Source organism: Nestor notabilis, unplaced genomic scaffold, assembly GCF_000696875.1.
Source record: "Nestor notabilis isolate BGI_N333 unplaced genomic scaffold, ASM69687v1 scaffold13239, whole genome shotgun sequence".
In the NCBI taxonomy this organism is placed as follows: Eukaryota; Metazoa; Chordata; class Aves; order Psittaciformes; family Psittacidae; genus Nestor; species Nestor notabilis.
The window spans coordinates 36,210-49,835 of record NW_009942475.1 but is presented as its reverse complement, the minus strand read 5'-3'; the positions used below and the strand labels follow the sequence as shown (position 1 = coordinate 49,835).

At 39.1% G+C, this 13,626-nt stretch overlaps 1 protein-coding gene across 1 annotated transcript in view; it reads left to right on the top strand.

Moving 5' to 3' along the window:
* The first annotated feature begins 1,178 nt into the window (after positions 1–1,178).
* Positions 1,179–13,626, top strand: part of PUS10 (pseudouridylate synthase 10) — a 29,972-nt gene continuing 17,524 nt past the window's right edge. The window contains exons 1-4 of the mRNA XM_010021423.1: positions 1,179–1,304; positions 3,311–3,577; positions 5,183–5,269; positions 11,286–11,320. Coding sequence (XP_010019725.1) covers positions 1,179–1,304; positions 3,311–3,577; positions 5,183–5,269; positions 11,286–11,320 — 515 coding nt within the window. The remainder of the gene's footprint in view (positions 1,305–3,310; positions 3,578–5,182; positions 5,270–11,285; positions 11,321–13,626) is intronic.

Sequence of the window (13,626 nt, the reverse complement as noted above, 5' to 3'; positions counted from 1 at the left end):
TGGCTGGTATAGAGAACACCAATATATCCTGCCTCTACGCCAGCTCTTGCAATACAAAAACATCAAAGGGGGGGACACATCAAATGCTGGTCGTGGGAGCTAAGCCCCAAAATGAAATGGGGTGGTTCGTCAGTAGATATTGTGGAATTCCTTGACAAAGGATTTGGAAGCAGAAGAGTTTCAAAGAGACTCTGGAGAAGGATTGAAGGAAAGAGCTGTTCAGGTTTACCAACAGGCAAAGCACACTAGGTCAGAGGAATCCTCCAAACCAGCAGTAACTGGAGGCAGAGAGCTCTTGGTAGAGGTATATATCCTGCACACACATCTTCCTGTGGCATCCATTTATCCTTGCTTTGGGTGACAGTAGACTAACTAAACCTTTGGTCTGAACAGCTGTGGTTATTCTTATTGCCTCCTAAGGTTTCCTAGATACCCAGTAAGGGTGAGCACCTCAGTGGGAATCTCTGTTTTTCAATATTTTACAAGAAATGCTCAGAGATCTATCCTGTGATTAAATTTTGGTCAAAGAAATTAGTCTGTTCTAAAGCTCTGGGCAGAGAGAACGACAGGAAAGCAAATTAGCCATCATCTTTTATGAGATCTCTCACAAAAATGAGAGTCCTATGTTCGAGATGGGAAATAAGAATCTTTCAAAATTGAAGTGGCTAATGGATAGAAGAGTCTTCCTTGGGCTTTGGAGCTTTGTATGACCAAAGGTGGTGGCATCTGTTCGGGACTTTTTTTTTCCCTGTGATTTTAATACATTGATCCTTTAGTTGCTGCAATTTAGAAGGAATTTCCATTTTACGTTTGGCTTAATATGTCTTAGCTCCACCCTCCTTCCATTCAGTAACTAACAACATGCCATGTAATGCACTTTATCAAAGATAAAACCATGGGCTCAGCACACCTGTGTCAGAACTCTGACTTCAGGTTTTCCTAGGAAGTACAGAAGCTTTTCCTCGAGGCAGTGATCTTTTTGGGTTGGTCTTCTAATTCTGTTGTGCCTTTGATTTAAGAGAAATAGGTAACCTAAACTTCCTCTAGAGCACACACACATACTCCAGTGATTCTAAATACGGTGCAGTTAAGTGAGGCCTTTCATTGTTGAGTTGCCGAATTGTGCTTATTCAAGCTTTTTTATTTTCTTTCTATTTGAAATTTTAGAATTCTCCAGCATGTCTTCCCTAACAGAAAAGGACAGACCAATTGTTCAGCTGTTACTGAACACTGGCACTTGCCCACGGTGTATTTTGAGGTTCTGCAGCGTGGGATCACAGATGCTTTATAGACATTCATACAAGGTTTGTTCTTTGTGTTCCTAATTTGAATGTGTGAATGTATGAATCCAGCGTTCTCTGCACTACCTTGGAGGAGAAGGTGGTTGTACTCTTGGACTCTCTTGGTCTGAGAGGAAAACACAAAAGGAGTTATAGAAAAGGACTTCTGCTACACTGTTCAATTTTGAGAAATTAGAAGGATCATAGAATGGTTTGAGCTGGAAAGGACATTAAGATCAAAGAGTTCCAACCCCCCTGCCGTGGCCAGGGACGCCTCACACTAGATCATGTTGCCCAGGGGTCTGTCCAACCTGGCCTTGAACACTGCCAGGGATGGGGCACCCTGTGCCATCACCTCAGCACCCTCACAGGGAAGAACTTCTTCCTTATATCTAACCTGAACTTCCCCTGTTTAAGTTTAAACCCATCAGCCCTTGTCCTATCACTACAGTCCCTGATGACGAGTCGCTCTCCACCACCCTCGTAGGCCCGCTTCACATATTGGAAGGCTGCTATGAGCAAGAGCAGCTTCTCTTCTCCAGGCTGAACAGCCCCAACTTTCTCAGCCTGTCTCCATATGGGAGGTGCTCCAGCCCCTGATCATCCTTGTGGCCTCCTCTGGACTTGCTCCAACAGCTCCATGTCCTTTTTATGTTGAGGACACCAGAACTGGACACAGCATTCCAAGTAGGGAGTTAAGTTTGACTGTGAAAGTTGCTGTGTATTCACCAAACCCACCAGAAAACAGGGCATGTGAGCTTCGGCATGGTGTGGCTTCATCACTTTTAAAGCAGAACAGTTATGACTGTTCCCTCTGTTCTTTTTCCTTTTAGGTAGTAGGTCGTAAAGGGGCTGTGGGCAGTGCAGCTGGTGCAGAGGAGGAACCATCTGTGCTCCAAACTTACCTGATAATTCCTCCTTCTTTCAGTAGAATTGGTAGGGGGATGTAACTGAAAAATTATGAAGCACAGGATAAGTCTTTTCAATCAGTTAAACACAAGTGTTATGAGGTGTTCTTTTTAGCTGACCTTAATGCCGAAATTCAGTGTTCTTCATATTTTTCCTAGCTGTGCACAATCTTTCTTGCCTTTGTTCTTGTAGTTGGTACTCCTCAACTTAGTTTTGGTTATTCGCTCCTCCTTCATATTGGTTCTTTGAGACCTCCTGTTGTAGCCAAATAAACATTTTGATCTACTTGATCTAATCCCTTGTCTTTATGCTTCCATCTTCTCATGTCTGTCTTGATTGTTTCACCTTTGTTGAAGTTTAGACATTCCAGAATTCATTTTTAACATCTTCCTTATCTCTTTCCATTTTCTGTCAGTCATTTGAGAAGTGTCCATTCTGTGTGCCATTCTTCATTCTTTTGCATCTCTACCTGATTTTCCTCTGAGTTGCAACAAGACAGTAACCTCTGTCTTTGTTACTGAAGACCTTTTAATAAATCTTTCTTTCTGAATTATGTCTTGCCTCTGTCTCTCATCCTTCCTAATACTCAGAGACATGCAGGTGATTCTCTATCCTCACCAGCACGTCCTTTAATTTTTGTAGGTTTCTCTCTTCAAATGAAGCTCTTCCTCTATGTATTTAATTTCACCCTCACCTGTATCTGCTCTCATTTTCTTCTCATACAACTCATTTCCTATTCATCTGGGCTAATGGAGGTGAAGGAATCAAATTCTGACATGATCTAAATGACAAAAAGGCAATAAACATCCATTTGCATTGAATAGCAATGGGGCCCAAGATAAATGCATTTCTGCAAGTGAGGTCTGTAAAATGTTTTCGTTCCTCTTGGATGGTAAAGAAATCTGTTCAGCAAAATTCAGTTTCTCTGGATGACATTTTGAGAGAAATACAGCTTGGAGCTTTTTGATTATGTAGGTGTCTTTTGGTCTAAACTCTAAAGTTATCAATTGCATACACTAAGGCTAAACCAGAATGATTAGTACTGCCTTTTAGAACTGTGTTTGTAAGTGCATTGGAGAAAAGAGGAAAAAACAACAATGCGATTCCTCTGTTTCTGTTAGGATTTGATGAAGGTTTTAAAAGAGTTTCTGAAAAATAATCAAGAAAAAGAAGATACAGTTTGTTTTGATGCAGTTGATCCTCCTTGTAAGAGAATCAGACTTGAACACCCGGAAGAAGGGCCTGAGGATCTCAACCACAATGGAGTGCTCCAGCAGATTCCTCAGGTTAATGATGAAAATACTGCAGTGGAAAACTTGGCTGTGAAGGCTTGCAATGTGTGTTTGGGAATACTTCAGGAATTCTGTGAGGCTGACTTTGTTAAAAAGGTAAATATCTGTTCATAGTCTGTGTACTTTTCCTGGAGCTTGTGTATGCTGGAGCCTAAGGAATAGAGCTGGTGATTAAAATACACCACGCAGTTAAACAGTTGAGAGAAAGATAGCAGAAAACCAACTGAAATACCTATTTTGAATATTTGAAATGTAGATGGCACCATTCAGCTACATACTGCTCATTGACAGTGTTTGCACACCTCCTGTGCTGCTGGGAAATAATATTGGTGTGACCATATTTTACCCAGGGCTTGTCATAATGTAACTTGTTAAAAAACCAGCAGTGCAGGTGCAGTGGAATCACTGCTAGGAGCACATTTTCCTAAGGAAAGCATTAACAGATACAAGAATTTAGGAGATAATCTGAGGTTCAGCTGCTTAGATTACAGGGAAAACCTCACTGTAAATGGTGACCTCCCTTCACTTTTCTTACGTGAAGGGAAAATGAGGAGGCATCAACTGCTTCAGCTTAGCTACACATTCCTAATACAGCACAAGTCTGTCTTTACATTGTGCTACTATTTGGAAAGCCACAGAGAAAGTAAATGTGTTGGTGATACAACAGATTGTAGTTGTTGGCGGAAATATGAGCTAGGGGAGAATATGGGCATAATGAGTGTTGCGAACATCATCTTTGAGCAGTAAAATTGCTTATGTGATAAACTGAAATATCAGCTGGAAAAGTCACACTTGTATTTATGTTTAGCAAAGTTTTAATAGAAAATAATTTGGTTTAATACCACAAATATATCTAAAAAGGGGACTAAAGAGAAAGTATAGTATGTAGGTTTTGTTGTTGCAGTGCATGATGTTTCTTTTTTGTTTCTGTTGGCAGATTATATATATTTTTACAAATCCACTTCTAAGACTTATTTCAGAGTTAACTCTTGAGTAGCAGTGGAAACTCTGACATCTTTTGCTAAGGCACCACAAAAAGTGATTATTTAATAAGGAAATTTCCTTATCTGAGATGTTGAATTCACCTTGAAAGCTCAGAATTCATCTTTAGCATTCACTAAATCACTGATAGTTTAGAAGACTTCTCCATGTGTGTTTGAGCTTACTTCTGGTAGGGACATCTAGTCATCACCACCCTGCTTTAAAATGTTTAATGTCTGTTGGGGTTCTTTATTTCCAGTAACAAACACCATTTTTTTACCATGAAGAGTGATTATGAATTAATCTTGTAGATAAATGTTTGTTCCTGTCTTATCCCAGGATCTTAAACGTTTTGTTGCCATAGAACTGTATTGCTGCCATGAAGAAAGGCATTTTTAGCCAGCTGTTCCAGCCTTTGGTCACTGTAGTGTAATTCACCGCATTAAGATTTTGGTATACAATCAGTGTTAGCCTTAAAATAGTGAATTTAGTTGTTTCATAGCAATGAGGATACAGTTTATTAGTAGCTTGTTTTTAACAGAACAAAAAAGCTTATATTTCAGTAAGTTGTTAGGGATTACTCTGTTTTGTATGTTCAGCATCTATCTGAATGTGTGTTAGCACGGATTTACAGTGATTACACTAGAAGAAAGAATATCCTGAAAGCTTCTCAACTCAATTCCGTTGCTGTGCTTTAATATTAAAATCTTCCTCTTGCAGGTGTGCCAAAAGGTTAATTCTGCTGATTACCAGTTCACTAGTTTTGTATTTTCTGTGTCATTACCCCCACAGCTGTCTGTAAGGGAGGTAAGTGTTTACAGCTATTTCTTCATAACTTAAATACATATTAAAGAAAGTAACTATGGAATGTACAAGCTGGAGGTGGTTTGATTTTTAATTGCTATTGTTTAAAAAAAGCCAAAAACACATGCTAGAAGTGGAGCCTGCTATCCCTTCCTTGTTGGCGAGTCTTATTTTAATTAATAAAGTGCCTGAGTCGCTTCAGTTTTCAGTTAGCCCAGGAGTTACTTTACAGCTGAAAATCCAAAAGGAGTTTCTTGAAGCCCTTGGTGTATTGTTCCCTTTGGTACAGATGCTGGCTCTGCTTTGTGGATCTTCCTGGAGAAGGAAGTGCACAGCTGGTGCCTTTCCTGAAATAGATGATAATTGGTACTGCAGAATACAAATGAAGGAATTTTGGAGATGAACTCTTTAACTGTTCAGCATTTGAAATGCTGTGAAAATACACATTTTAATAATCACCTGTCTCAGGCATTGTTGAAAGTCTGGATTTGTAAAACACAAGTTTATGGCAGTTGTAAAACTACTGATTTTGATGGCAGTTTTAATCAAATGGTTTACATTTCAGTCATTCAGTTACAGAGGCTAATGATAATATGGAGGAACGTATAACCCTGGTTATTTTTAAAATATAGAGGGAAAATACGAAGTATAATATAACTTGATCAGTAAAGCAGCAATTTTTGCTTAGTTGTGAGACATTTCGTGATGTTCCCCTGCTTTCTGATAGAAAGTGATGCAAAAATACTCTTCTAAAGGGCAACATGTACACCTTTGTGATAGGTGCCTGCTGTATTAAGATGTAGTAGGTGCTTTAGTGAACATGGCAGAAAGAAGCGGAGGTGGTCTTGGATTTATATATAAACCCATGATGAGATCTATTCTCATCCCACACAGTTTCATTGTTAAATAATCTACTACACTTCTAGTGTTGATTTGTACTGCTAGTTCTTGCACCTCGAGCAAATGCCAGTGTCATGGCTGCATTGTGCTAACACATACTTTACTTCTAAGTCTTCTTGAGCATAAGATTCTCTACTTCCTGTCTGAAATTAAGCATAGTTAGTGTGTTTACTTGAGCTGGTGTCTGGTAAAATAGTATCAGAACAAATTGCTTTGTGCTTTCTGGCTGGATGAACTGCCCTTATTCCCATTTGATTTTGTGGTTATCCAAAAAATGGGGTATGTCAAAAAAGCCCTTTCAGGCTAGGCGAGTATGTGGATGCATGCGTGTGTGCCTGTGATGCTCTGTAAAACTGGGGGTCAAACTTACTCCACCTTTATGCTTAGTGTAAGCTTAGGTGTTTAAATAAAGAGGAGTTTTATTATTTCTAGGGTACTATTGATTGGCTCTTTTCCATTTCCAGTCTCCCTTTACTAGTCATTACTGAGACTTCCCTTACGCTATTCATTATAGCCTCAATGAGCAAAAACCAAAGTGAAGCACGGAATCTTTTGGCTCAAGTCCCAGCTGCAATTCCCATGGTGTGAAGTTCTTAATACGTTTCCATTATGCATCTTTGGCTCGACAGCTATAGTTTATCTAGCTTAAAAATAAATTTATTTTCTTCTTTTTTGCATAGCATAGCTATATAATGATGAGACAAGGAAAGAAAGATTTGATACTACTGTTCTTTCCTCACCCTCCTTGCGGGTCTTTGCCAGAATGCCTCGGTAGAGGGTGTTACTGCACTGCTTTTCGAGCTCTCTGATCTCAAACTAAAGTGAACAAGCAGGACAAGTGTTTCTGCCGGCTTTTGAGGCAGCCTTGGCTGTGAATGGAAGCAAAAAGTAATAGTTTGCTTCAGAGAGTTCATCTGGCTGATTGAAATGTTGATGACACGCTGAGACTGTGTGGACTGGCAAAAGTGACTTGGCAGATGCAGTTGGTAGAAACCCAGATTTATTATTTTATAATAACTTTGTCTTCTAAGTGCAATAAATTATTAGTTTGATAAAAGGGATGAGGTATAATTTTTAACCTGTCCATCTGCTTCATTCAAGGTATCTTGTCTTTATGTTCAAACCATACTATAGTGCTTGGTACAATCAAGGGAATAAAAGTTAGGGTGTGGGTTCAGAAATGAATAGGTGAAGTGAGATGAGTGAGTAGGAAGCTCCAGAAACAGTTCTGTTCTCTTTGCAAACAGTTCTGGTTTGTCTGGGAGCAGGTCTGCATTAGGAAGTTCCTGCTGTCCCTTCTATTCCATCCCTTCAGTCTTGTCAAATGCTAAAGCAGCTGTTTGTGTACCTGTGTTCTAACTGAAGCGGTGAAAATGAGTGACGGTGGAGAAAGTACCTCTTTAAAACTATGAGGTTTTATTTACTGCCTATCTGTTTATCACTTAAAAATGTTAAAAACAATTCCTGTTCCTTGGTTATGGAAAAGCAGCAAGTGATATAATATGTCAAAACATCTCAAATACCTCGAAGTGTTTTGTGTTAAAAAGAGGTCTTTTGTTAAATTCTGCTTTTAATTCTTGGAACTGCACTGTACAAGAAGATATGTAATTTTATCACAAAAGGACACCCCAAAGACAGCCTCCCTCCCACTGACCTTTTGTGTGACACACAATTTTCTCTGAGTTCTTTTTAGCCCCAAAACCCTAGAAACTGCCTTTTAATATTGCCTTCAACTAATTTAGACAGTTGTCATCCTGCCAACTCAAAAATGTACGATCGGAGCTGAAGAAGAGTGGGACATAAAACTTACATTTGCATAGTATTTGTATCTGTAATGCAGAGAAGCTATCACCTCTTTCCACAAGTAGGATATTTGATTAAAATAAATCATAAATACAGGAGTCCCAAGTTTATGTCAGACAACTATATTAGAATCTGAAGTGAGTCGTGCCCTTCAAAAGGGTGACTGTTAGCTCTGTCTGTAGTCTCAGTCATGATCCATCATCCTGGTTCTTGCTACAAGGACATTGATGCAAATAGCATCTGTAGTCATTACTCCCTGTAGGACCGTGTATACCTCATCGTGGAATTCCCCATCTCGAAGCTCTTTTCTAATAGAGTGAAAAAATGCCATGGCTGGGATTGCACATGGTATTTCAACTGTGATCCCTCAGATAGCATTAGAATAATATCCTGCAGCTTGTAATCAATATAGTGCCTAAGCAAGTGTATTTCAGAAATATATTTGCTGTTAAGCATTGCCCTGCAGGCTTGAGCTCTGTAATGAGCATTTTTCATTTTCAAACCACTTCACAAACATAAAGTAATTATGAAGTAGGGGGATCTGATCCCCTGTTTCACATACAGCTGGGAGAGAGTAGAGGGCTTTGGCTGGCTTGGTGCTTGAATGTCATTTGGAATTTGGGATCTTTTGGCTTCTGTGCACACAGTACCCCAATCTCTTGTTCCCTCTTCATTGAAGGGGGAAAGTAATTTCTTTAATTGTTTTTCAGTTTTGAAGTCAAGAGAGAGGAGATGAAATCTGACCTGTGGTCTCATTTTAGCAGAACTACTTACATGCAGAAGTTTTCTTTGTTTTGTGAGCGTACCCCCATAAAACAGGGGAAAGAAGTGAGGTTATCCACCTGATTGCATACCAAACCTACAAGTGCTTTAAATCAAGGCGCAGGAGATTTTTTAAATTGGCATTTGTCAAATGCATATTTCTAGACCCGGTTCTATGGTTGTCATATTCTCTACTTCAGAATTATGTTCAAGGCATTTCAATTGGAAACTCTTTTTATTTATGATTTTATCTGGGTTATTATGCAAACAAGATTACAGTATACTTCATGGTGTTTTGTGCAGCAGTCTTACTCATGCTGTCTGCATATGCAGGATAATGAATCACAGTGGATTTGAGTAAACAGCATTCCACCAATACAAGGATATTTATTTTGTTCAGCAGTGTGCAGTTTGGTGTATCGTGTATCTAACAAAGTTTGTTTCCTCTCTCCACCATCCCTCTTTCCCCTTTGTATTTCTAGCACTGTTTTTAGGATTTCCTTATTCTTTTAGATGTACCAAAAGAAGGATAATAGACCTCTTTTTGGACTGAGTTTCTCTATTAACGTGCAAAAGAAATCTATGATGTGGTTCCTTCTGATATCAATGAAAAGATGTTGTGATCCTGGCTCTGCTCCTTAAAATGTGATACATGTTTTCAAACCTCTGCATCAGAGTTACTTCCTTGACAAAAGATGGTAATTCTTTCCACAGGGTTTGGGGGAAGGTTACTCTTAAAGCACTGTATCTGAAGAAAGACAGACAGGGAGGGGTTTAAAATTCTGCAGAATTTAAATGGGTCTTGTTCACTGCTTTTGAAATACCAATTCTTTTGGACATTTTATGTGTATCTATGGTTGTATGACAAGTGTATGGAGTCTCCTTTCTCTGACACTTTGCTAGTAGTCTGCAGTCCACAGATTGAAGACTACTAATTCTCATTTTTTTCTTCGTAGTTGTTTCAAGCAAAACAACTTACTTTTGGAGTTCATCTTCAGTGAGGATGGTGAGACTAGGTGTCCAGACTGTGTATTGACAGTACAGGTTCTATTAGTAAGGTGGTATTCTGCCAGTCTTCATGTGTTATTTAGCTGTTATTAGTAAAGGAAGAACTGAAAACATTGTTGCTTCATTGTAGGAAGTTTGAGGGGAGTTTTTCTCTTCTTCTTAATTGTTTTTGCACTGGTAGGCACTCATTTGAAATGGAAACATTGTACAGGTCTTCTGAATACCTGTGTCCAACATCACTTGTTTTCCACTTAATTAAAGACCTAATAGAAAATTCTGGTGAACTGTAATGCACTTCAGGTCAGTAAGGTATGTTTTCATTGTGGTGGCAGTCACCCTTGCCCCCACAGAGGCAAAATCTAAAGGCTAAAGTGCTGAACAATTACTACACTGAAATGATAAGTGGTCTTGTAGAATCAATGTATCAGTACAAAGAGAAGTGAATGAGTCTGCAAAGACATGCACCTCTAAAATGTTTGGCTCCCAGAGCAGAGTTTGGGAAAGACAAGCTTTGAGAAGCTTTTGTCATAAGCAATGTTGGTTGGAAGTCTTTAATTTCTTAATGATTTTTGAATTTGCTCAAGTGTTGCACTGCTTCGATGGCTGTTGCTCCTTTGTGCTTACTTTTGTGTTTTTCTATTGTCCTTTCATACCACTGGCAATATGAAGTCTGCTTTTGCCCTCTATTATCAGCATTGTTAATTCTGATACTGCTGAGTTGCATTTGTTGCCTGGGACACATGAGTGATAGTTCATGATCTGCTTTCCTGGGCAGTGCTGTATCTAAGGGGCCTGCTACATTATGTTTCTTTAGATATGTAAGGCTGCTAGAGGAGAGGAGTAGAGTTTGAGGAAGTATTTACAATGCACAGATTGAGGACAATAACATCTTTCAGCCATTCCTACCTATGCTGTGTGATCAAAAATTGTTAGTGAACTTGAGCGTTTGTACTAAAAGCTCCCTCTGACTTCTAGAATCATTCCTTCTGTTCCTCAGCTTTCCCATATTCAGCCTGTCTCCTGAACTAAGTGGTGTGCTTTAAATAAGAGGGCAATCCTCAGGGAAAGGGTTTGTGATTACCATGAGACCAAGTATGTCTTTTATTTCATGTTTTTTATAACAGATGATAACTGAATTTGATTTATTTTTTCTTTATATGTCGTGTCAGTTTTCATAGACCATCTTCTCTTATACTCCTCTTGCTCCCAACTTAGATAACAGCTAGTTGCTCCTGACTTAGGCTGTCGGAGTCTTTTTCTAGTTATAGGATTAATAGCAACTTTCAAAGTGTGTTTAATGTAGCCTGATTTCTCTTTTTTAAAGCCAGGTAGGTTTTGAGGTAAATTGCAAAGTGATGTCTTACAAACACCAATTTTGTCTTTCCACTTCTAAAGCAAAAGTTAAATTAAAATCCTAACACTTCCTTTTTGTCCTGAGTTTTTGCTAACGGTGTCTCAGTTGTTGGGAGTTTTGAGCCTTAATTTCACTTGCTTTTGGTTTTTCTCTCCCCCTCTCTTCTTCCTGGGCATGGCTGGTGACCTATAGCGTGCTGCTTGGCTGGTGTTAAAACAGGAAATGAGGTGAGTAATGTCTTTTGGCAACCCTCATACCACTTCTATTAGAGAGTTCTCCAGATTTAGAGAAAGGAGAGATACTCTTCCTGTAACTTTTTTTCCAGCAGAGTAGAAATGAGAAACCACTTAATGCAGTGGACCTGCTGAGACATGTATGTTAAGAGAAAATTTTAACCAAGCAATTAAAGCCCTATTTTTGAGGTCAAGACAGTTGCTTTCATTTAAAGGTACTTTTGCTAACAGTTGTGGAATATATAGACTCACTTCCTATGTGCTTGGCCATGATTTTAACTTACTCTGTACCTTCAAAACTAACCATAAGGAAAGTCAGAATTGGGTATGCTGTCATTTCATTTGTTTGGTTTTTAATTATTATTATTTTTAACTCTTTATTGTCCGTAGCTTTTTTTGTCTGACAAGAACTTTTTTATATAGACACCATTTGTCTATATAAATGCTGAGCAGAGAAGAAGTTGGGTTTATAATCTTGTCCAGTTGTCCAGTTTACTTGTTTGCAAAGGGTAAAATGTCACTTGGTTTTTGTTTGGTGGGTTTTGGTAGTTTTGTGTTATTTTGGGTTTTTCTGAACGTGGTTTGACCTTAATTTGGAGTTTCTTGTCTCTTTTGCCTCATAGTGTGATTATGAGGACGTAGTGTTTCAACTCGGAGTGTAGGTTGTCTGTCCAACTGTACAGCTTTGCATTAACTTAATGGTCCTGAGAGGTGCCATGATGCCATGAGCCAGAATCTTGTTGTACATAGAAGAGAGTGAAATACAGCCCTCTTCATTTTGCCACCATATCAGGTTTAGCTAACATTAATAGAGACTGAAAATTGCCAGATAATGGTGAAAAGTCAGTAGTGTAGCAAGAAAGACATTAGTGCAGTGGGTGCAAGTTAGTTTTGACTCTTCTTTTTTATACCTCAGTGTTTTGAAATCAGTTTAAACACTTGATTCTGTCTGCTCCAGGACACTCCCACTCCTGGCCAAATGAGAACATACTAGAGCCATTTTGAACAGATGAGTTGTCTTTGTGGGCAAGAGGAAAGAAATCCACTTGTCTGAAAGTTAGTTGAGGATACTAAAGTAGTCTTTGGTGGAATTCATGTTGACTCGAAGTACCATTTCCAGATATTCATAGTAACCTAGATTGAAAGACTGTAGAAACATAGAATAGTTAGGGTGAGAAACGACCTTAAGATCATCCAGTTCCAACCCCCCTGCATGGGCAGGGAAGCCTCACACTAGACCATGTTGCCCAAGGCTCTGTCCAACCTGGCCTTGAACACTGCCAGGGATGGAGAAAAGATGATGAATCACTTTCTACTTTGAGACTAATTTGAAAGCAATTGTTTCATTATATTGCTTGAGAGAGGATGAGGCCCTGTAGGGCAAATATTGCCCGCATAGACTAACTTTAGTGCCATTTGTACAGGACTTGGGCTTTGCTCTGTAAATTCCCAAACAAGTGGTTTGAAATCATATGCTGGCATCCTTACAGGCATCTGCTCCTTTTAACGTCTCTCTCTGTAGGCAAAGAATAGTCAAGGCCTAGTCTTGTACCTATTTAAATCCTATAAAGAGGATTTTTGTACATCTCTTTCTCAGCTCTTCTCCAGATAGTCTCTGGAAAGACTTTTGCAACTTTTGATCAACCATGAAGCTATGGCATGAGTTTCCTCAGTGCATGTTCTTTTACACTATAAACAAAAAGGAATCTATATTTAAATGTTATTGAAAAAAACACTAGAAACAGGGCAGAACAAGATATTACTTAGGGTGGAAGCTGAACAGGAGGCTCCTTAGCAAGTAGCACAAGTGTTGCCCTGCCAAATCCAGATAGTTTACTTAGGCTGAACTAGATGTTGTTGTACTATCAGAAGGCTCTTGGCTCCATCTGCATGTACCTTCTGCCTTTCTTATGTTAGCGTAAGTGCTTATGTGACCACTGGGAGAGTTGATCATCTCACTGATCTGGCTGTAAAAACCATTTTTTTGGTGGATGAGGGTTTGCTTTCAGTGGGATCAATGGACTGGTATTACTTTCAATGGACTGGTATTACTTTCAATGGACTGGTATTACTTACCATGCTGTGTAGTGTCAGCATGCAAGTCTGGCAGGAAGGAGGAAACATAGTCCTACCCGAGCTTGAGCTGATGTTAGCTACCTCTTTAGCTACTCCCTGCCAAAGTTTTATGTGTTTATTAGGAAGTATCTTACTTGGAATCCTGATCTGGCCTTAATGTTTCCTCAAGTCTTTTTTAATTCAATACAAAGATTTAGTGCTGTTACAGAGGTCCTGAAACAGCC